Genomic DNA, 21,252 nt, shown 5'->3' on the forward strand with positions numbered 1-21,252 from the left:
TTCTTTAATATTCAACTTAAACTGCAGTCTTAAAATGCAAATGATCCAAATTTTTCCATTTAAAAATGTGTCTATATATTTAAACCACTAAGAAAAACTGCATATGCTTAACATGTTTTAGACTTTCACTTGGGCTCTTCACACAGGAAGTATCGGTGCATATATTCATTTGCATGTGATTTCCCCTTTCAAAAATAATGTTTTCAAAAATGTTTTAACAAGCTAAAATTTAAAGTCATAGGACAGGCAATCAGGTAACAAGATTCTGGTTCTTGTTTTGCCCCTAATTATTTATGACATCGATTTTCAACCAGTGTGCGTGCCACAAGAGGCAAACTGGTGTGCCCCAAGAATTTTTGAAACATGCAACACCTGCCCTGGCTGGTGTGGCTCAGTTGGTTGGGCATCATCCTGTACACCAAAAGGTGGCAGGTTAGATTCCCGGACAGGGCACATACCCAGGTTGCAATCAATTGATGTTTCACTCTCACATGGATGTTTCTCTATCTCTCCCTCTCCCTTCCTCTCTCTCTAAAAAAATCAGTAAAAGCATATCCTCTGGTGAGGATTAAAAAGAAGAAGAATTTAAAAAAACACACGCAATATCTGACTATTTAGTCAGGGGCAGTGACCTCTTCTCCCTTAGACTGTCAAATTTAAGACTGACAACAGCCAACACAACAATAGATGTCCGGGTGAATAAATCAAAGTTACACTCATTTTTTTTGTAAGATCGGCAAAAAATGTATTTTTTTTTTTTTTTTTTGGTGTGCCACAGAATTTTTCTAATTATTTTATGTGTGCCATGAGATAAAAAAAACATTGAAAATTGCTGATCTAAAACCTACGTAAGCCATTTAGCTGAAGGTGCTAAGTTTTTTCATCTGTAAGTAAGGAAGATGGGTATGATTAGTGCTCTTCAGTTTTACCCTTACCTTGCCTCCCTTGATAATCTCACAGTAACATCACATGCTCCTTTAACTTTATTTGAAATTCAAAGTAAATTTAATATCAAGAGTAAAAAAATTAAAACAAAAATAGAAAATGTTGTTTTGTTTTCAAAATAATCCTTCTGCCCATTCTACCACTGCCTGTCCTCCACACACATACTTGGAAAAACTGGATTTCTCAGGTCTCTGAGGTAAAAAAATTATCTTCAAGTATACTTTCTGTGATTTAATTTGGAACACCTCATGGTTTCCAAGAGTTCCATATAGTTTCAAAAGGATACAAAACTAAAATAATGAATATGGAAATTAAAATTCGCATTGAGCCTTTTAGGTGAAAGAAGGCCTGCCCAGGAAAAGAAGATCGAACCATTTTTAAGAATCTGGTAATCGTGTATTGGTATGTGGTAAACACAACAGCCACAGGGTTTAACAATGCTATTTAAAGAACTGGCACCTGCTTTCCCAAATCCTCACTGTATAAAACAAGAGTTGCCATCATTGCCAAATAAGTCAACTTGAGCTCACAGAAAAACACAATCTAATTTGAATTAAGGAAAGGTTATATAACACCTGGGGAGGAGAGCAGTGGGTTTTAGGTGGAGATAAACTGATATATCATCAGGATGATTTGACTGCAAACCCAAAACCTGGTGACCATGAACAAGTCTCTTTTTTCCACTTCTGCAAAATGGCACTACCATTACGTGCTCCATCTAACTCATAGTGAAGTGTGTACCATTATATCATCTAATGCAGAAGTAGGGCACCTTTTTACTGCCAAGGGCCATTTGGATATTTATAATATCATCTGCAGGCTATACAAAATGATCAACTTAAAATTTAGCCTGCTATATTTGGTCAAACATTTAATTAGCTCACCCCTAATGCCTTGGCAGGGCCAGAACAAATGACTTCAGGGGCCTTATACGGCCCACAGGCCGGGTGTTCCCCACCCCTGATCTAATGGGTGTGAAAGCACTTGATGACTATCTGAACAATTCTTATCCCAATATTATTCTGGAATTCAGTTCAGGGAAAATGATGTTTTAAACTCTTCTTCCCTTCCATCCTCACAATATTTGTTACTCAGAATTTGGTTCCATTACTTAATATTTGCCACTCTGACTGATGGCTATCACTCTCCACTGAGAAGACTAGACTATGGATTCAGAAGGCAGAGCTCATGTCTTATACATTTTAGTATTCCCTAAAAATCTAGCCTGGCAGATGTGATGTACTGAACTTAGTTCATTCAGTTCAGAAATAAGGGATATAGTATACTAGTACACTTTATAACCACATGTAATATTTCCCATCAATTATTTTAATATCTGTCTTTAAAATTCAAGTATAATTTATAAAATCTAGCAACATAACTAAATAGCAATTTAAAAGTCATAACTTTAAAATTGTGCCCATCGATCATAAAAATTTCATTTAAAGTTACTAGAATGACAAAATAAAACATAGAGAAATCCCACCTCTTTATGATCTTCAACAACTGTCAAGATAGTATCAATGGTATGTAAAATTCCCATAGCCATTACTGTTTTGTCTTCAACTTCTTCATATTCATCACTTTGAAGAACTTTGCCAAATATCTCTGCCTATGAAAATAAACATATTCAACAATTAGTAGTTATACCCACCCCTCACTATTATGTTAGCAAAAGAGCAGCATCACACATGTAAATGTCAGCAACATTATGCATTTTGTTGCTATGTTTTAAATATAGTCATTTTTTCCTTATCTGGTCACTAGAGTGAAATACATACGTTAGCTATTACAATCAGATAGCTAATACTTAACTCTGGTTGTCATTAAACAAATAAATCCAAAATCTGAGAAAATTGAAATCTAATAATACTCAAATGAAAAATTCGATAGAAGGTTTAGAAGACAAAGTCAAGGAATCATCTAGAAAATGAAACAAAAAGAACAGATATGGAAGACAGGAGAGAGAGGTAAGGAAATCAGAAACTCAGTCTTGGTCCAATATTCTACATCAGAACTATAGAATAGAAAAAAGAGCAGAGAAAAATTCATCAAAGAAGTAACACAAGAAATTGCCTAAAAGTGAAGGAAATGAGTTTCAAGATTAAAATCCAAAAAGTGAAAATTTAGAAGACTCACATTAAGGCAAAATCACTATGAAATCTCAGAATATTATAGGTAAAATACATTAATCTTAAATGTTATTAGATTTAAATCGAATTAACTATAGAAATTAACTGTCAATAGTCCTTTGGCCCCATCTCTCACTGTAGCCATTGCTGCAGCAACCACTTCCACAAGGGATTCCACCAGGTTTGCTCATGCACAACCTGACATGGTCTTGCCTCAGGCTTGAGCCCTTGCTTCCTGCCCCAGAGCTTCTCTGATCCATGTGCAAACCAGAAGTGCAGGGGAATTAAACACCTAGAGCGGGCCACATGTGACCAAAGGAGTGAGCAGCTGAAGTATGCAGGCTTCTCTCCCTTGACTGAATTCTGAGCCACTATTCGTAGTCTCCTCAATAGCATATCCTAGTATTGGCTTCTCCTCCTTTGCTGTTCATGTCCCTTCCCCACTCCCATTCCCCAGAATTACTTTCTGAATCAACTACCTAGGCTCATAGCTAGTGGAAGAGTTATACATTAAAAAAACACACACAATACCATGTCAATAGTTATGAGTGCTCTAAGGGAAAGTCAAAGCTAGGTAGCGGGGCTAATGGGACCGGGCGCCGCCATCATTGAGGGCACCACAGTCAATTAGCATATTCCTTCCTTATTGGCTGTGGACGCCGCCATCTTTGAGGGTGGAGTAGTCAATTAGCATATTCCCTCCTTATTGGCTGTGGGCGCCACCATCGTTTGCGATGACGTGAGGGTCAATTAGCATATTCCCTCTTTATTACATAGGATAGAATATATATTAAAAAAAGAAAGAAGTAAACTCAAAATTAGAAGAGCAAACATTTTTATATTAACACTAGAGGCCCAGTGCACAAAATTCGTGCACTCTGGGGGGGTCCCTCAGCCCAGCCTGAGCCTTCTTGCAGTCCAGGAGCCCTCAGGGGATGCCCAACTGCCTCGGAGACAGGAGAGGCTCCCGCCACTGCCTCTGCACTCGCCAGCCGTGAGCCTGGCTTCTGGCTGAGCGGCACTCCCCCTGTGGGAGCACACTGACCACCAGGGGGCAGCTCCTGCGTTGAGCATCTGCCCCCTGGTAGTCTGTGTGTGTTATAGCAACCAGTTGTTCTGCCGTTTGGTCAATTTGCATATTAGCCTTTTATTATATAGGATTACAATTACATATAAAACCGAACTCCAAATTTTGGAGTTTAATTTACTTAGATTATTCAAGGCTTTTATACCAAACAGTCCTCCCAGTCTTACCAAATGTTGGGTCATATCGACAGCAATGGAGGCTATTTCTTGACTGTATTCACATATCATCTTCTGGATAACATTCGTCACATCATCATTTTCTGTCTCTCTAACAATGTGCAACAGCTCCTGCATAATAGGCCTCACATGTGGCTTCATATATTCCTTAGCTAATGCAATAAAATAAACACAATCACTAAAAAATCAGCCATTCACAAGTGATAAAAGGAATCAACTTGCTCACAAAGGTAAGTGACACAGGGTAATAGGTTCTAGATAGATACTTGCTCTGTGGTAAGTTGCAAAGCTGTACCAAAACAATCTTCATCAATATATCAATATTCCCCAAAGTAATAGAGAGAGAATCAGTCCTGCACAGGAGAGAACTGTCCTGACCAAAATGCCAACAGCCCGCCATGACTATACCACATGGATATGATACCAGGATACAAGTATAAAAAATGATGTGCATAAAACTATGCACACTACTGATGATGCCCATCCCCTGCCCCCACCCCATCTCTGCTCACCCTCCTCCCCCATATTCTTATGCGATATTCAGACCCCTATTAAAACACTGTTGACTAGAGGTAAACTAGGTGCATGTTTACTTTCAAAGTTTTATTTGAACTTTGGACAGAATATTCTTCTAAACAAACAAATGAGATATCTGGGTTATCACTCACTAGAAATACTACTTGCTACTTTCAGAAGTAGCAGAACCACAGAATCCTAGAGTTGAAAGGAATCTTGAAACCATCTACTCCAACCCCCTGAATTTAAATGTGTTAGATATCCAAGTCGTGACAAGTCATGTGCCTTGCCCAGCTTCATATGCAAACTAGAGGCCCGGTGCACAAAATTCACGCATGGGTAGGGTCCCTAGGCCTGGCCGGCGATCAGAGCCAATCGGGGCCTTCCGGCTGCCGGCCGGGGCCTTCCTTCCGGCTGCCAGCTGCCAGCCGGGGCCTTCCTTCATTCCATGCCACCCCCTGGTGGTTAGCGCATGTCATAGCGAGCTATCGAACTCCCAGTCTCCCGGTAGAACTCTCAAGGAGACAATTTGCATATTAGGCTTTTATATATATAGACTGGTAGCACAATCAAAATTAGACACCAGTTCTCTTAATTCCCAGTCCACCTAATGCCCAACAATTATCAACTTGTTCCCTAATCTAAAAATTTTCTAGAAACCACAGTCAAAAGGAACTCCCAAAAAAGGTCAAAAGTGAAATTCTATAAAACTTGTGAGGGGCAAAAGTTCAGAAATCTAAACCCTAAACCTTAAGACTTAGAGAATTATTCTTAGTAGGAAAGAAAATGAATAAAACTATTTGAGAAGGCCACATCCAAAAACAAACAAACAAATATTCTAAAAGGTGTTTTTGGCTTTACCTTGTGTCTGATTAGAAATTAATGACTGAAGAGCAAGGGCAGCTTCAACTTTGACAGGCATCTCCTTATCTTCAATCAAGCTCTTCTTTGCTAGTTCAAGTGCATTTCTTAGATTGAGCTCATTATGAAACTTCAAAGAACTAAATGCATGAAGTACCCAACAAGACTATGTTACAAGGAGAGAGTAAATAGGGAACTATTAGGATTATGGCATTCTGTAATAATGTCATGCATAACTTCTTGCTAATTAAAATGTCATTAATTCTACCAAGTACTATTTGTTTTTTAAAGGGAAGCATATAAGCCTTAGTTGCTAATTTCTGGATTTCTCTGTTGTTTTATTTTTATTTTTTTTTAAAAAAAAGGCAGTTTGATTACTTCTAAATTACCTATATGCAATAACATTTTTCACAGGAAAAAGAAAACAGAGCCAAATTTAAGTGTCTCTGAGGAAAAAAATGTCCACCCTTTTTCATATATAAATCCAAGCCCCTATGCTTGAATTGCCTTCAAGTTTGTGAACCATGTACTGAATAAATTCAGAGAACTTGCCCTGAAAAAAAAAGTCCTGTTTATGCTTTTAATAAGTATTATGATTCATAACTAATTTATTATTTACATGTAAAAGCTACTACAAACAAATGTTTGACATTTATTTGCTAGCCTTTACAGCAAACAAATGAAACATTATTTTCCCTTACACTACAGCAAACTTCCTTTTTTCATTCACATAAGGTACAAAGAATTTAAACCTTGTATAGATTACCAAATTTTAAACTATTAGACCACAGAATCATATTATTTTTTAAATTCTCTATGTGCATAAAACACAAACAACAGTTGAATTACTAAAGACTTTTATCAAGAGAACTACAATTTATACATCCTCTCAAAAGACAGAAGCCTACCTATAAAAATATTTGTGTGGCCTCAACATCTCTAACCTACATTTGTCCAAATATTTCTCCAGTGATGATTATCTTCTGTTTATAAAATGCTTTGAAATGCATAAGGTATTATTAACATATGATGTGCTTAGCAAGAAATTTGTTTGTGTGTTGACGCAGTTATAAATACTAGGCTCTTAAAATCAAGTTCTATTTTTATTTCTTTCTCCATAAAATATATTGATTCTAGAAGTAATACACACTTAGAACACAAATAAGTTTACATGGATTATTAATTTCTTCACTCTACTAAGGTATATCTACCTAACATACTAGAAATCATAATCAAGTTTTTAGCTAAACTAGAATTTCATGCTTTTTTTTGGACACTGAAAATTAATCAGTTTCTGAATTTCCATTGTACCACTGCAGTAACATCATCACTCTCATTACATGTTTTGCATATTCAGGAAGTGAGAGTAGGATAAAAAATGAAAACAGGTGGAATTAAAATCCATAAATCCCTCTATCTACTAGTTTGTTCTTTAGTCAGTTTGCCTCAATATGTGTCAATTTATCCAAAAACATTAAGTTCAATAATTATCTTAAAATGAAGATTTTAAGATATATAATAGAAATATGGAAAACTTACTCTAGCTCGAAGATATCCCAGATTAGACAATAATAATGGAAATACATGATTCTGCAGCAACAACTCCATTTGGTCCTTGAATAAACTCTTCTGTTAGGATATAGAAATTAAGTTTCAAATTATCAATTTTTTTTGCGTATGTAAAAATTACATACTAATAAAGTATGTTTAATGTTTATTATGACTTAAACTTACCATACTTCTATTTCCAATTTTGTAAAACTATTTCACTGATATATTGCATGTTTTAAAACAAGACAAAAATAGCCTTGGCCTGTATGGCTCAGTTGGTTGAGCATCAACCCATGCACCAAGAGGTCACTGGTTTGATCAGATTTTGGGCTTGATCCCAGGTGAGGGGGTGTGCAGGAGGCAGCCAATCAATGTTTCTCTCTCTCTCCCTCCCTTCTTCTTGAGTGTCAACCATTTAACTAGGAGGTCACAGTTCAATTCCTGATCAGAGCACATGCCCACGTTGCAGGTTCAATCTCCAGTGGGGGATGTGCAGGAGGCAGCCAAACAATGATTCTCTCTCATCACTGATATTTCTCACTCCCTTTCCATCTCCCTTCCTTTTTGAAATCAATAAAAATATATTTTTAAAAAACAGTACCTAAATATAATTTGATACTGACTGATTTTTATAAGAACAAAGTCAAAAGTTCTTTTTAACTCAAGAAACAGGTGACAAAAAGAATATTTACAGTCAACTCAACTATGCAGAAGCAGACACCAGTTTTAAATTATCCATAACTTTCATATTCTCACATTTGCCAGTGCTTCACAGTTTTAAGTAAATTAAATTATAAGTAACTTAACCTTCAATAAAATATCAGCTAGGGAACCAATCACATGCAGGGCTCCATCTTTCTTCCTTGGGTCAAAGTTCGGGTCTGTTAGGATTTGATAACAGAAAGCCATCATTTTTGGCAAGACCTAAAGAAATAGAAGAATCCATTTCAGTCTACATTAGCTTTCCTTGTGTTACTATAGTATTATTTATATACTAGGTACAATGCACTAATTTTCAAAATTAAAGCCATTTTACTGTGTTTCATAAAGTATTTATAATTAAGAAAACAAAATAACCCTTTGCCCTTACTAGGATAATAAAATATTCTTAAAGTGACAGATTATAACTAATAAGACAATTTTTCAAATACTAGGGTTACATTAGAATATCAAATCAACACAGGATTTAAAAAGAATAACCATGTACCTCTTTTCTTTTCTTTGCAGCAGTATATAAGAGAGTCTGGGCTGCTGTGGTAGGAGAAGCATAATCTTCAAAAATGTCTATGATTTTAAAAGATTAAAGCATTTTAGTAAAAATATAATTACTTACTACAGATTTTAAATCTGGTTAATCACTATTCCAAAATCAAGAAAAAAAAAGTTCACATATGACACTGGTTTTCAGAATAAAAAAGCTAGAAGATATATTGTCAGTGTTTTCTCTAAGAATATATCATCAAGTGTTTTCATGCACAAAAGTATATATCAAACTCCACAGGGCCTGTCTTTTTAAATAATCATCTATATATATATAAAACCCTAATATGCAAATAGACTGAACCGCAGAACAACCAAACAACCGAACAACCGGTCGCTTTGACATGCACTGACCACCAGGGGGCACGTGCAGAACATGGTAGGCATTGGCTGTGGCGGGATGGTGGAGCAGGTGAGTGGGGGCATCAGACCAAGGCAGGGCGTAGGTCACTGTCATCAGGGCCTCTGGTGGTTACTGAAAATTCTTTGCTCCCGCACACTGCGGTCCCGCCTGGCGCTCGCACCTGCTGCTGGCACTGGAGCCGCTGCTCACACCCACTGCCAGCGCCCAGCGCTGGCCCCAATTGCTTGGCACCGTCAGCAAGTGCAAGCGGCGGCTACCAGCCCTGATCGCCCCTCAGGGCTTCTCCACCTCCCCCTGCTCCTGAGGGGAGATCAGGGCCGGCAGCTGCCTCTCACACCCACTGCCAGCAATGACCCTGCTCGCACCCAATAGCTCAGTGCCGTCAGCAGGTGTAAGTGGCGGCTGCCGGCCCCCAATCGCCCCTCAAGGCCTCTCCACCTCCCCCTGCTCCTGAGGGGCAATCGGGGCGGCAGCTGCTGCTCACACCCACTGCTGGCGCTGGCCCCAACAGCAACTCACCATCAGCGGGTGCAAGTGGAGCTGGCGCCATCAGCGCGTGGCGGCAGCAGGAGCAGGGCTGCTGTAGAGAGCGCCTGGGAAGGCACATGGGCATTCTTCCTTAATAATTGTCAGTTGAACCCAAGGCGACAGGCAAAGCCGTGTCTTGGTTACACATCTTACCAAAAAGGCAGATGTGTTATCAGCACTGACTCTTACCTTTGCCCAGGTGTAGGGAAGTGGGTTTTGATATGTAAATCCAGTCTAGCACTAGGAATGCTCAGGCCTACTCAAGAATGCAAATAATCTCCTTTGTCTTGACTTTTGGTGAAACTTCCTGGTATTTGGGGGTATAAAATAAACACGCTGCATCGGCTCTGGGTCACTGTCTCTCCATCAGAAGCGGGCAGCGGTCCACCCGGTCCCAGCTTTTTCCTTCTATCTCTGTGTCTTGTCTCTTTCTTTTATTTCTCAATCCCCAGCCCCTCTACTCGAAGAACCGGATCATCTCTCTTTCCGTGCTGGACGCGGAAAAGAGAGACCCCGCCATAGGCTGCCAGCAGACAGGGGACCGGGGCCACAGCGGGAGGGGCCAGGCGGGGGAGCGGAGGATGGGCCGAGACCCGCCCGTGTGCCCACCGCAGCCTCACGGCCCACACCATGCACGAATTCGTGCACTGGGCCCCTAGTAGTAAAGAAATGTACTAAATATATTTTAGGCATAGCTGCTTCACAGAGGATAGGAAAGGTGCTGAATCTTTATTAAAAAAAAAACAATAAAGATTTATTTAGTGCTTACTATGTGCCAGGCACTGTTTGCAGGCTCTGAGGACACAAAGATCAAACAAAAACAGTTCATGGAGTTTATAAGGTGAGAGTAAGGAACATTCTACACATATTCACACATGCACATATAATAGGTCAGGCTAAGAACAAATGTACAACAGGGTAAAGAGAAACAGAGTGTGAATTGCTTAGTTTAAATAGGGTGTCAGGGAAAGCCTCTCCAATTCTCAATGCAGGTAACACTTGAGTAGAAATTGAGGGAAAAATCTCTACATGGAAACCTAAAGATAAAGCAGAGGAAACAGCAAGTGTAAAAGTCCTGAGGGACTGCTGGATAGCACTTGGCCCTGTCAACAGGTGTTCAAGGGGTATCTGTTTGAATATACACGTATGTAAAACACAGCAGGTATTCAAAGGGTATTTGTTTGAATATACACATATGTAAAACACATCACTTAACTACATGAAAATTTCAGAATAGGCTGTTTTATATAAGAATATGAAAACTTGATAAGAATCTGATATATCCATATTTAAATAGAAAAATAAAACCAAATCTACATCTTTGCCTCAAAATATAAAACTCAAACATGATAATACTAATAACTCACATTTACTGAGTACTTACTCTGTGGCAGGCACTGTACTAAGGCTTTTCCCAGCATGTAGCATTCTACACTAAGCTGTTAAATAACTAACTATGTGTATTATCCCACGTACTCCATCCAGCATTATTGTCATTGCCTGCTTTATAGCTGAAAACCTCGCATCTCAGAGGCGGTAAGTGCTGTGCCCACAGTCCCCCCTATATTGTGTTACTATAGAGTGAGTGACCAACCCAGCACCACACCCAGGTTGCCTTAACATTAAAGCCTGAGCTCCTGTACTTGATACCAAATCCAAAAGCTTCATTATTAGAAGCAGACAATACCTTCACATAGGAAAGTTTTGTTCACATAAACAACTGCAAGTGACAAAAATATAAAAAGAAAATGAATGCCCTAGCTGTTCTTCCCTACAGTTCTCCCAAAGTAAAATATACATATCAAATAATAGCCACTGCATTCTAGTTTCCAGAAGGAAATGGTTACAGAAAAAGCATTTCAACTAGTCTTGCGTTATCCATATTCTCTTCTAGTCAATAAAATGTAAATTCTGTCAATCAACACTCATAGCTCTTATTTTTTCTAAAAACTTCGTATCTTATTTTATATGAAGAACAAGTGAAATAACGGTAGCTTTCTGAAAGCTAAACAAATACTCTGCACATTACAAAAAATAAAGGTATCACCAAAAAGATAAACATTAAAAGAATACAATGAAAAAGACAGAAGACTGGCTAATCACTCTGTTCCTAGGAAAACAAAAGCACCAGGAAGGGAGGAAATCATGCCCACGTGTAATGATTTTTAAAAGGAAAAAGTAGAACGGAGGGATAAAGCAAATGGTAAATATCATTTCTCATTCATTGGCTTTTCCTGTACTTTGTCTCCAGATAAGAGGCACTTCCTCATTTACACAATCAAATAGTACTAACACAGAGCACTGTAAAAACAACCTAGTATCTACACCAGTAGCATCAATACCAGTAGGCTTAACTCAAGTAGCCAGAGACACATGGTCCACAAGGGAAAGCAATGCATTGTCAGTTTTATCAATTATTTATTTCAACATTATTGAAGACATACTAGAGCCAAACACTAGTAGAGGACTGTACAGATGTAGAAGGAATGGAGAATGCAAAATAAAGCAAATAAATAAGATACAGCCCCTGACCTCAGATAGCTCTAAGTTGTGGGAGAAACCGAGGTACACAAATAACATTTCGCTATGTGAAGTGTTTGAGTATTCCCTGATGCAATTAATTCAAACCAGAGATACGGAAATGAACTGAGGCAATCTACACAGTTCAGGAGCTTCCAGGAAAATCCAAGCTAAATGGACTCCCCCTTCACCCCCTCAGAGAACTGGGCCACATAGTGCGACCACTGTAGGTAATCTTATTCCCTTGTGGAAAACTTTATCTCTAAGATAAGGAGGCAAACTAAATTGGGGTGCTCTTAAAATATGCAGAAATCCAAAGGATCTGCCAGACTGAGCACAGCCCAATCTACAAGTGGGTACCCCAAAAGGCTCAGAGAGGGATGGAGCCTGCAAATCAGCATCACAATAGAAAAGAATACAGATGGCACCAAGACTGCTTCAGCCCCATAGGATGGATACATAAAGGTGCTTTTCATCTCCCACACCCAAAGGCCTCAAGTTCATTGGTTCAACAGAACATCAAACTCTCAGGAGTTTCAAAGGTTATAGTGCAAAGCAGAACTTTGGGAATTTAACAAATTCATAAAATCTCCTTAAAATACAAATTTAGGTATATTACTTTATGTATCCAGGAAATAACGAGGAAAAAAACCATCTTGATTACCGAATTTCATCCTTATGTACTCATAGGGATCTTCTTGCCACAGCTCTTCATCCTCATCTTTATAACACATCACAGAAAAAATCACATCTTCAGAGATATTCTAAGAAAGAAAAAAACAAAACAGCAACTGGGTATAGCTATTCTAATTTGGGGAATACTAATAATGGATTTACTGACTGCCTTTATGATGTTAGTTTTCCAAACTGTTCTATTAATCTTCCTGTTAAGCTTGCAGCAGCTAAGGTGGGAGCAGGAAAGCAAGAGCTGAGGTTGAGGGGATGAGGGAGTGAGGGGGTGGGTTAAACATAAGTTTGTTTTTAAACAATTGATTAAAGATATAGAGAAAGATAAATGTAAATGCTACTCTTTGAAGCAATAGAAAGGATAATAAAGTTTTACTAACCAATCAGCAGTAAGCATACCTTGACGGGTGGGAGCAAGGCAGAGGAGACGGGTGGGAGGGAGTGAGGCAGAGGAGACAGGTAGGAGGGAGCGAGGCAGAGTAGATGGGTGGGAGCGAGGCAGAGGAGACGGGTGGGTGCTTCACTCAGGCTTCAGGAAGCCCTATTCTTGCAGGAATATTCCTGCAATGGGCCGCTAGTAATAAGATAACACTAAATGAATTCTAACCTGGACACCAAAGGCAAAGAAAAGGAATTTCTTTTTTGTTTTAGATACCATCTTAGAAATTAGAATTCAAGAATTTACAGTTTTAAGAGGGGGAAAAATTCAGTTTCTGACATTGTTGAATTACCCAAAATTGTCTACATGCAAATAAGAATTTATTTATTAATGGCCTGTAATTTTTTCATTCTAATTGGTCCTTTGATTAAATAACAATGTGGAATTCTATCTTTAAGTAAACAATTAAGCAAGGTCAACTGAATCCAAGTCCTCCAACTCATAAAACTTGGAAGTTTTCACTCTTCTCAATTCTCAAATTTCCAAGCCCTTCCTATCAGATATAACTGCACTCATTTGTAATTATTAATGAAAATAAAAATATACTCAGCATAAAATATGGAATTAGTAACACTTAACTTTGTCTAGAAAACCAGATTTAACCAGAGAATAATTTTAGAGAACTGCTCCCTGACACTCACCTGTATGTGCGGCTTCATCTGCTTCCACGTTACAGAGTGAACAACCCCTTGGTTGAGGTAGTTGAACGCTTGCTGAAGGACCCGCGGAGCGATGTACTCTTTCTGTCTATATTGGTCTAAAATTTTTAGTAGTACCTAAAGGAAAATAGGAAGAGAATATATAGGAGAACATGTACAATTTTAAGGTTAAGGGAAGGGGCATTTTAGGCATGACCTAAAACCCAGAATGCATAAAGATAAAAACTAACAGACGTTAAGGGGAATCAATATTTTGTGAGAAAGCGCCGGGGCAGTTTTAATTATTAGACAGGGTCATGTTATATGGAACAGTGTCTCACTGTAATTTCCAGCCATGTGTCCTACTTCTAACCTATGGAACTACTCAGAGTAAGTCTTCGCTCTATTCCACATACTAGTTATTCAAATACATTAAGACTTCTGTTAAAAAAACAACAACAACAGACTTGACTAAATGAACATTGAAAACAACCATACAGCAAAAGACAGCACAAACAAATTTTAACATTTGATAAAGGTGCATTTCAAACCAGGACAGAAACAGTAAGTTATCAAAAAAATAGAAGACATCTGGTGTGTTCAGGGTGGTATGGCCGTAGACTTAAATAGTATTGGGACAACTATATTAACCCTCTGAACAAAAATGAAGTTGATTCCCTAACTAAACTTCATACCAAAATAAATTCTAGATGGAGAAATATTTAAACAAACAAAAAAAATGAAAGCATAAAATTCCTAGAAGAAAATATGAAAGAATTTTCTTTTAGAATCTCAGACAACGGCAAGTTTTTATAAACATAACACAAAAATGAGAGGTTATTTTTTAAAAGATTGATTAAAAAGAGAAAGATTGTTTATATGGAAGGAACCATGCCCAAAGCAGCCATGACTATCCCGAGGACTCTCAGTCAGAGGTAACAAAAGCTTCTAATATCTGGTCTCCAGAGTTCTGCCCTATGGAAAGCTTATTAAATGAACTGGTGAATAAATAAAAGGGGTTCTTTCAAAACAAGTACAGAACTTATAAATTCAGTTCAAGCTGTGTAAAATCCAGGTTGATAAAAGTGTCAGAGTTCTGCCGTATTCTCTGCAGTGTTCAGCAATGCAGGCTAAAAATGGATGCTACTGAACAGGTTCTTCCAGATACAGCTGTGGCTCAGACCGAGTGCAGATGACACATAAGAGTAAAGAAGAGAACCGTTTCTGATAAGAAAACTATTTTTAAATACTAGGAATATATACCCTGAATAACTAAAGTATAAATAGTTTAACAACATGGCTGCAGGGGTATGAAATTTAAATGTATGTGCACACACACACACACACACACACACACACACGTTTATGTGACATTGGAAAAACTTTACTGAACACACTTCAACTTTAGGAAGCTTAGTAAGTTTAACAGCAGTGGAAAGAGCAGAAGAGAAAGCTGACCCGATTATGCTAGTATCCATAGTGAATCGCTGAACTGATCACGTTGTTCATTATTCACTAGTTTTCCCCCTAGACTGTCTCAAGGGCCAACAAAATATTTTGTGAAAAAACTACAGCCATAGCTTTCCTGAACTGTTGCATGGTAATCCACAAAATGGTACTAGACAAAATGATCATCTATCAAAGGAAATATTCTGTCTCAAATGACAGGTTTGAAGTATTAACTTTATGTCATTTACAATAAAGAAGACTAATATGCATAAATTTACAAAAACCTAGAAACACCCTCTACCTCATCATTAGAGCCTTTTGCTATGTCTGTGTCTGATTAATTTTGCTTCCTCAATATGGTCCTGACAGACAGTGCTCAATAGTTATTAAATTTTACTTGTTGAAATATAAACAAAAATATGATTCAAATGGCAATACAGGTCAAACAATCTTCATGTCCACTTGTCCTTCGTAGTTTTTTAATATTAATATCAAGCTAGATTATGCCCAACTTTCACTGCATAGAAATGGTTCCCAAACTTCCATAAAAAATGTGTTAGTTCTCAGCTGAAATTCTTAACTTCTGAGCTCAGCTTCTCTTGAAATAGATCAATTCATATTCCATGAACTCTTATGATATAAAAGCTTGGAACAAAGAAGTGAGGCTCAAAGAAATAGAGGGTAGGAAACTCATAGGAAGTCAGAAAGTCAATAGAAGAATCCAATCAAATACTGGTGACTGCTACAGCAGGATCAACAAACGTAAAAGGTTTGAGTCCAGCCTCTAGCTGTCTAGAAGGGCACTTCTTGTAGCAGCTGCCTAGGCCACTTGGTTCTAAAGCTCACTGCAGTGCATTAAACTCCCAGAGCTACCATTTCATCCCCTATCATATGTAACATGTTAATATGTTTGTAACCTACTTTTAAATAGATAGAAATGCCTTAACTTCTTCTATTTTAAAAGCGTAAGTTTATTACCTGCTGAATTCCCACTGCATAGGTTTTCAAAAAGAATTCAGAAAATTCAAAGTATTCTTTTGTGACATTTCCTGGGCTTCCATATCTTAAAATAGAAAGAGAAAATGTTTAAATACTGTGAATTTTTTAAACCAGCATGTTCACTAGTTTGAATATGGTCCCTTGTTGAAAGAGGCATTCTATTGGGGCAGAAAACTAACACTTTCCCTTCTTTTCACAAGCCACAAAAGGAAATCATGATAAGCTATACTATGACTCTGGGTCATACTTAAAATTTCAGACAGAAACTTCTACCTATTTAATTAACGATGACCCCTTAAATGTTAACTATTTCAAATAAAATTATATCTAACATGTTTTCCAATAAATGCTTCTATAATTAAATTTGACTAACTTTCCTATGGAGCTGAATTACTAAGCACCTTCTTGTACAATTCCTGGATATTTCCAATAAGCTAAACAATGTCATTTTCCATTCTTTTTACAGAAAAATAGAAAGATTCAGAGAAGACTGAGCACCTCATTATGATCTCAAAGTCAGTGATCACAATTAAAACAGAGGGTGACTTTTTGCCCTCTTTGGCACTAAAGACAAATAACCATATACTGTGGGCCATCAAGGGACCTATCTGACTTTATTATATCCAATACTGAGATACTGACCTAAGATCAGTATCTAATACAGAGAATTACCGTTCAAAAAGACGAGCTACAATATGCAGCGCCCACTTCTTACACTTCCACCAGACTAGTTCTGGTCGATCATCCTCATCAATTTGCATAGTTTCCTAAAAGGACAAAAACACCCAGATTACATTTCTGCATAACGAAAAGGTTTGTGTGAATAACAGGCAGAATAAATCTTGCTATAGACCAAGTCATACTAATTTTCAATTTAGATTGTCACACAAATGCAAACTCCTTCTTAGAGATTGCAAGGTAAAAATTAAATAAGCAAAGTAAATTTCAACTAACCAATGCTGCTGTTCACATTTATCTCCCACCTTCAAAAGGCCCAAATAAGTAGAAAACAAATACAAAATACCATGTCACTTGAGGAAACTCTGGGATGACAGAAAGGTCCTACCATGTCATCTGGATCTGGGTGGCAGTAACACAAGTGTATGTTTGCCATAATTCACTGAGCTGTTCAATTAGTTCTGTGCATTTATGTATATAACTTAAACTTAAATATAATTTGTCCCAAAATATGAATAAGAGAAAAGTACTGCACATTTGAAGACAAGCTTAAATGTTAAAATATTTTATATTTTTTAATTGAATTGGATTAGTTATCTAAGTTAATTTGATAAGTAAACTATAGCATCACTGTTACTGCAGATAAAAATGAGACACCATCTTTCACCCATCAAACGGGCAACTTAGACTTTTATGTAAAATATTCCCAGTCACTGCTTATTAAATTGTAAGCCAGGGCAATGTTTCTGGAGAGTACTTTCCAAGATCTGTCAAAGTCTTAAATCTTCCAGGAGTCTATCCAAAGAAAATAATCATGTATGTGTATAAAAATTTTAACTACATCCTTATAGTTAAAATACTAAAAAACTAAAACAACCTAAATGCCCAGAAAATGAAGCATTCAACAAAAATGACAGTTTAAAAACATTTGTATCATAAAAAAATATTTATAAAAGATTTTAAGTGGAAAAAAAAATTTCAAATCAGTGTCTACATATACCATTTTTATAAATAAAATATTGTTGTAATAGACACAGAGAAAAAAAAGGCTAGAGGAATAAATACTAGTTCTCAAAAATGTTTTTTTAGCATTTTAGTAGGATAAAAGGTGTTATTTTATTAGTTTTACTTACCTGAACAATCCCAAAATTAGTATGTTTTATTAATTATTTTTACTACAGTAGTAATTTTTTCCCCAGATAGGCTAAGATCATAAATCAATCTACTACAAATATCCCAAACCCATGTTTTCACAGTTTTTCTTAGGAACAGAAGCTCTTTCTTACAGGGGGAACTGTCCTATCAATAATAGCTCGAAAGATCTCCATCCACGTTGTCATGGTTTGGTTATTCACCAGCTGAAGAGGCAATGCATACTGAAAACAAAAGAACATCACCATCAGCAGTCATTCCTCCCTCCACAAGTCAGCAATCTCAGCTACATTGGAAGGTTGAAATACATGAAATGGCTAACATTTGACCATGAAAATAGTAATTTCATATGGCTCAACCTAAAATTTAATTTTATATTTAAAATCTAGAAGTATATATGCTATGAATTGTTTCCTCTGAGCTTTTTTAAATGAAAAAAATATTTAATACAGTAAGGTCTCATTTATTCAGTGTGAGATTCCAGGTAAGTAATTTTTACCACTTACCCCTTTGTCAAACTTTTCACTTTAACCACTCACTTTTTTCCCAACTTTATTGAGATACTAGTGACCCAGTGCACAGATTCGTGCACACTGAAAAGAAATTAATTAGAAAAAAATATGTTAATATCACTATTCGCCCTTTCTCTATAATAGAAGTGTCAACCAAATTCACGATCAACAATGACAGATTGAAACAAACGCGTGCAATTTGCGCCAGTGAGAGCTTTATATGTATCACGCATGCAGAGCCAACTTAGCCATATATATATATATATATATATATATATAATAAACTTACTTAATTAGACCTGCTTTCTGATTTAGCTAAACTTTTTCCAGCCCAGTGAAGCACCACAACGTCTCTTTCAGGTAATTGTCAGCAACACAGCAGTAATATCAACACGAAGCAGATTATTATTATAGATCACGCAGGGAGAACAAACGGTAAAATATTTAACTGTAGCAGTGTTGGACTATATTCTACACAGTGAGAAAACCTGAAGTCATTTTCAAGTTCCACCATTTCTTACTCCTTTTCAGTCAGGTCAAGTTTCTAAACTTTCTAAATCTCCGTTTTCCAGCTAATATAAAGAAAATAGGATTCTACTGAGTCTCTTATCTACCTACTCCAGGAGTTCTGTGAGGATCAAATGAGATGAGGCATAGGAAAATGCTTCACAGACATTTGGTTAAAGTGTAAAATGCTTGCACCTGGCTATAAAGCAAGTCATGTTCCTGGGCTGAAGAAACTCCCAGGAGGCTAGTCGCTAGGGAGAGGAAGCCAGGCGTTGCTATGTGACGTCATTACCCGGCGCCCACAGCAACCATTTCCAGGCTGGGCTGGGCTGTGGGCCGCATTTTGTGCCATGGGGTCTTGACAGCATCAGCTGTGATTTGGTGGGGTGTCACTCCAGGGTGGTGGCGGGACCTGTGTCCCACTTGGGGGAAGCCAAGAGTTGGTTTGACAGTGCCAGGTCCATTGTGCCATTTATTTTTAAATGACCAGTCTGTGTCATGGCAGCTCCTGCATTGAGCATCTGCCCCTGGTGGTCAGTGCACGTCATAGTTACCGGTCGGTCAGACAGACACAGCCTTTTATATGGAGAAATAATTGACATATAACATTGTGTGTGGATATTTAAGGTACACAATGTGATGATTTGATACATTAATATATTGAGTAGTGATTACCACAATAAGATTATTTTTACTACAGTTAATACCTCTATCACTTCACATAATTACCTTTTGTAATGAGAACTCATTTTAACCACTTTAATGAAAATCTTTACCTCATGAAACATTTTTTCAACTACTTTCATCTACACTGTGGCATACCATAGCCCAGTGATGGGCAACCTTTTGAGCTTGGTGTGTCAAACTTCGCCAAAAAACTGAGCATAACTCAGGTATGTGTCACTTTGAGGAAAAAACATTATTTCGCAAATGTTTCATCCTCAGGAGCAGCAAATGTTTTATCCTCGGCATGCGGCCACCTCAGCGGCCGCGTGTCATCAGAAATGGCTACGCGTGTCAGTGCTGACACGGGTGTCATAGGTTCGCCATCACTGCCATAACCACTATATTACTGTAGGTCCCCCTCACTACACTGTGAGTAAAGTGAGATGAGGCAATACTGTCTCTACATCCATGCCTTCCAAAATCTGCTACATGCTAAGGACATAATGATAAGTAGGAGACTCACACTCTAGTGGGGTTGGGGGGACATATATAAACAAGGAATTACACTATGGTGTTCAGGTAAGAGCTGCACAGTATTAATGAAGGCATACAAGAGGACCACCTAATCCAGCCTGGTAGTAAGAGGGACAACTTTCTGGAAGGACGTGCAAGCTGAGACCTGGAGAAAGAGCACAGATGGGCCAGGGTATAAAGGGGAAGAAGAGTGCTTCAAGCAGAAATACGGTATTTTAAAAGCTTAGAAGAGAGGGCATGACCTGTTTGTGAAGCTGAAAGAATTGCAGCATGGCTAGCATAAAGCACAAAGGTGAGAATGGTAAAAGATAAGGTGGAGAGGTGAAGGGATTTGGGGGCCATTTAATAAGTTCACACTCTATGGATTAAAAAACTGTGGTAAATCTACACAATGGAATACTACACTGCGGTAAAAAAGAAGGAGTTCTTACCATTTGCAACAACATGAATGAAACTGGAGAGCATTATGCTAAGTGAAATAAGCCAGAGAAAGATAAATATCACATGATCTCACTCATTTATGGAATATAATGAACAACATAAACGGATGAACAAAAACAGATCCAGAGACAGAGAAACATCGATCAGATGGTCAAACCTTAGAGGGAAGGTAGGGGAGGGTGGGGGTAAGGGGAGAGATCAACCAAAGGACTTGTATGCATGCATTTAAGCCTAACCAATGGACACAGACAACAGGGGGGTGAGGGCATGAGTGGGGGGGATGGGGGGGTAAAGGGGAGATAAGGACACTTAATCAATAAAGAAATTTAAAAAAAAAAAAAAAGAAGTTCACACTCTATGTTCTTGGTGCAATGGGTAGTTTGGGTTTGAGAAAGGAATAGAGGAGAAGCAGGCTGAGGGTTGGGGGAGAATGACAATGAGTTCATTTTTTTTGTCCTCACCTGAGGATATGTTTATTGATTTGAGAAAGAAAGAGGAATGAAGAGAGACAGACAGACATCAGACAGACATTGATCAGTTGCCTCCCATAAGCGCTCTGACGAGGGATCGAACCCACAACCTAGTTATGTGCCCTGACCAGGAATTGAAT

General features: G+C 37.9%; 1 protein-coding gene across 1 annotated transcript in view; it reads right to left on the reverse strand.

Moving 5' to 3' along the window:
* The window catches only part of IPO8 (importin 8), a 57,607-nt gene that overhangs the window by 21,729 nt on the left and 14,626 nt on the right, over positions 1-21,252 (reverse strand). The window contains exons 6-16 of the mRNA XM_079775106.1: positions 18,117-18,206; positions 16,825-16,919; positions 16,132-16,216; positions 13,708-13,842; positions 12,605-12,704; positions 8,476-8,552; positions 8,076-8,192; positions 7,257-7,346; positions 5,718-5,883; positions 4,332-4,492; positions 2,432-2,557 (exon numbers count right to left, since the gene is read on the reverse strand). Coding sequence (XP_079631232.1) covers positions 2,432-2,557; positions 4,332-4,492; positions 5,718-5,883; positions 7,257-7,346; positions 8,076-8,192; positions 8,476-8,552; positions 12,605-12,704; positions 13,708-13,842; positions 16,132-16,216; positions 16,825-16,919; positions 18,117-18,206 — 1,242 coding nt within the window. The remainder of the gene's footprint in view (positions 1-2,431; positions 2,558-4,331; positions 4,493-5,717; positions 5,884-7,256; positions 7,347-8,075; positions 8,193-8,475; positions 8,553-12,604; positions 12,705-13,707; positions 13,843-16,131; positions 16,217-16,824; positions 16,920-18,116; positions 18,207-21,252) is intronic.

This window comes from Cnephaeus nilssonii, assembly GCF_951640355.1.
Source record: "Cnephaeus nilssonii genome assembly, chromosome: 6".
NCBI classification, from domain to species: Eukaryota; Metazoa; Chordata; class Mammalia; order Chiroptera; family Vespertilionidae; genus Cnephaeus; species Cnephaeus nilssonii.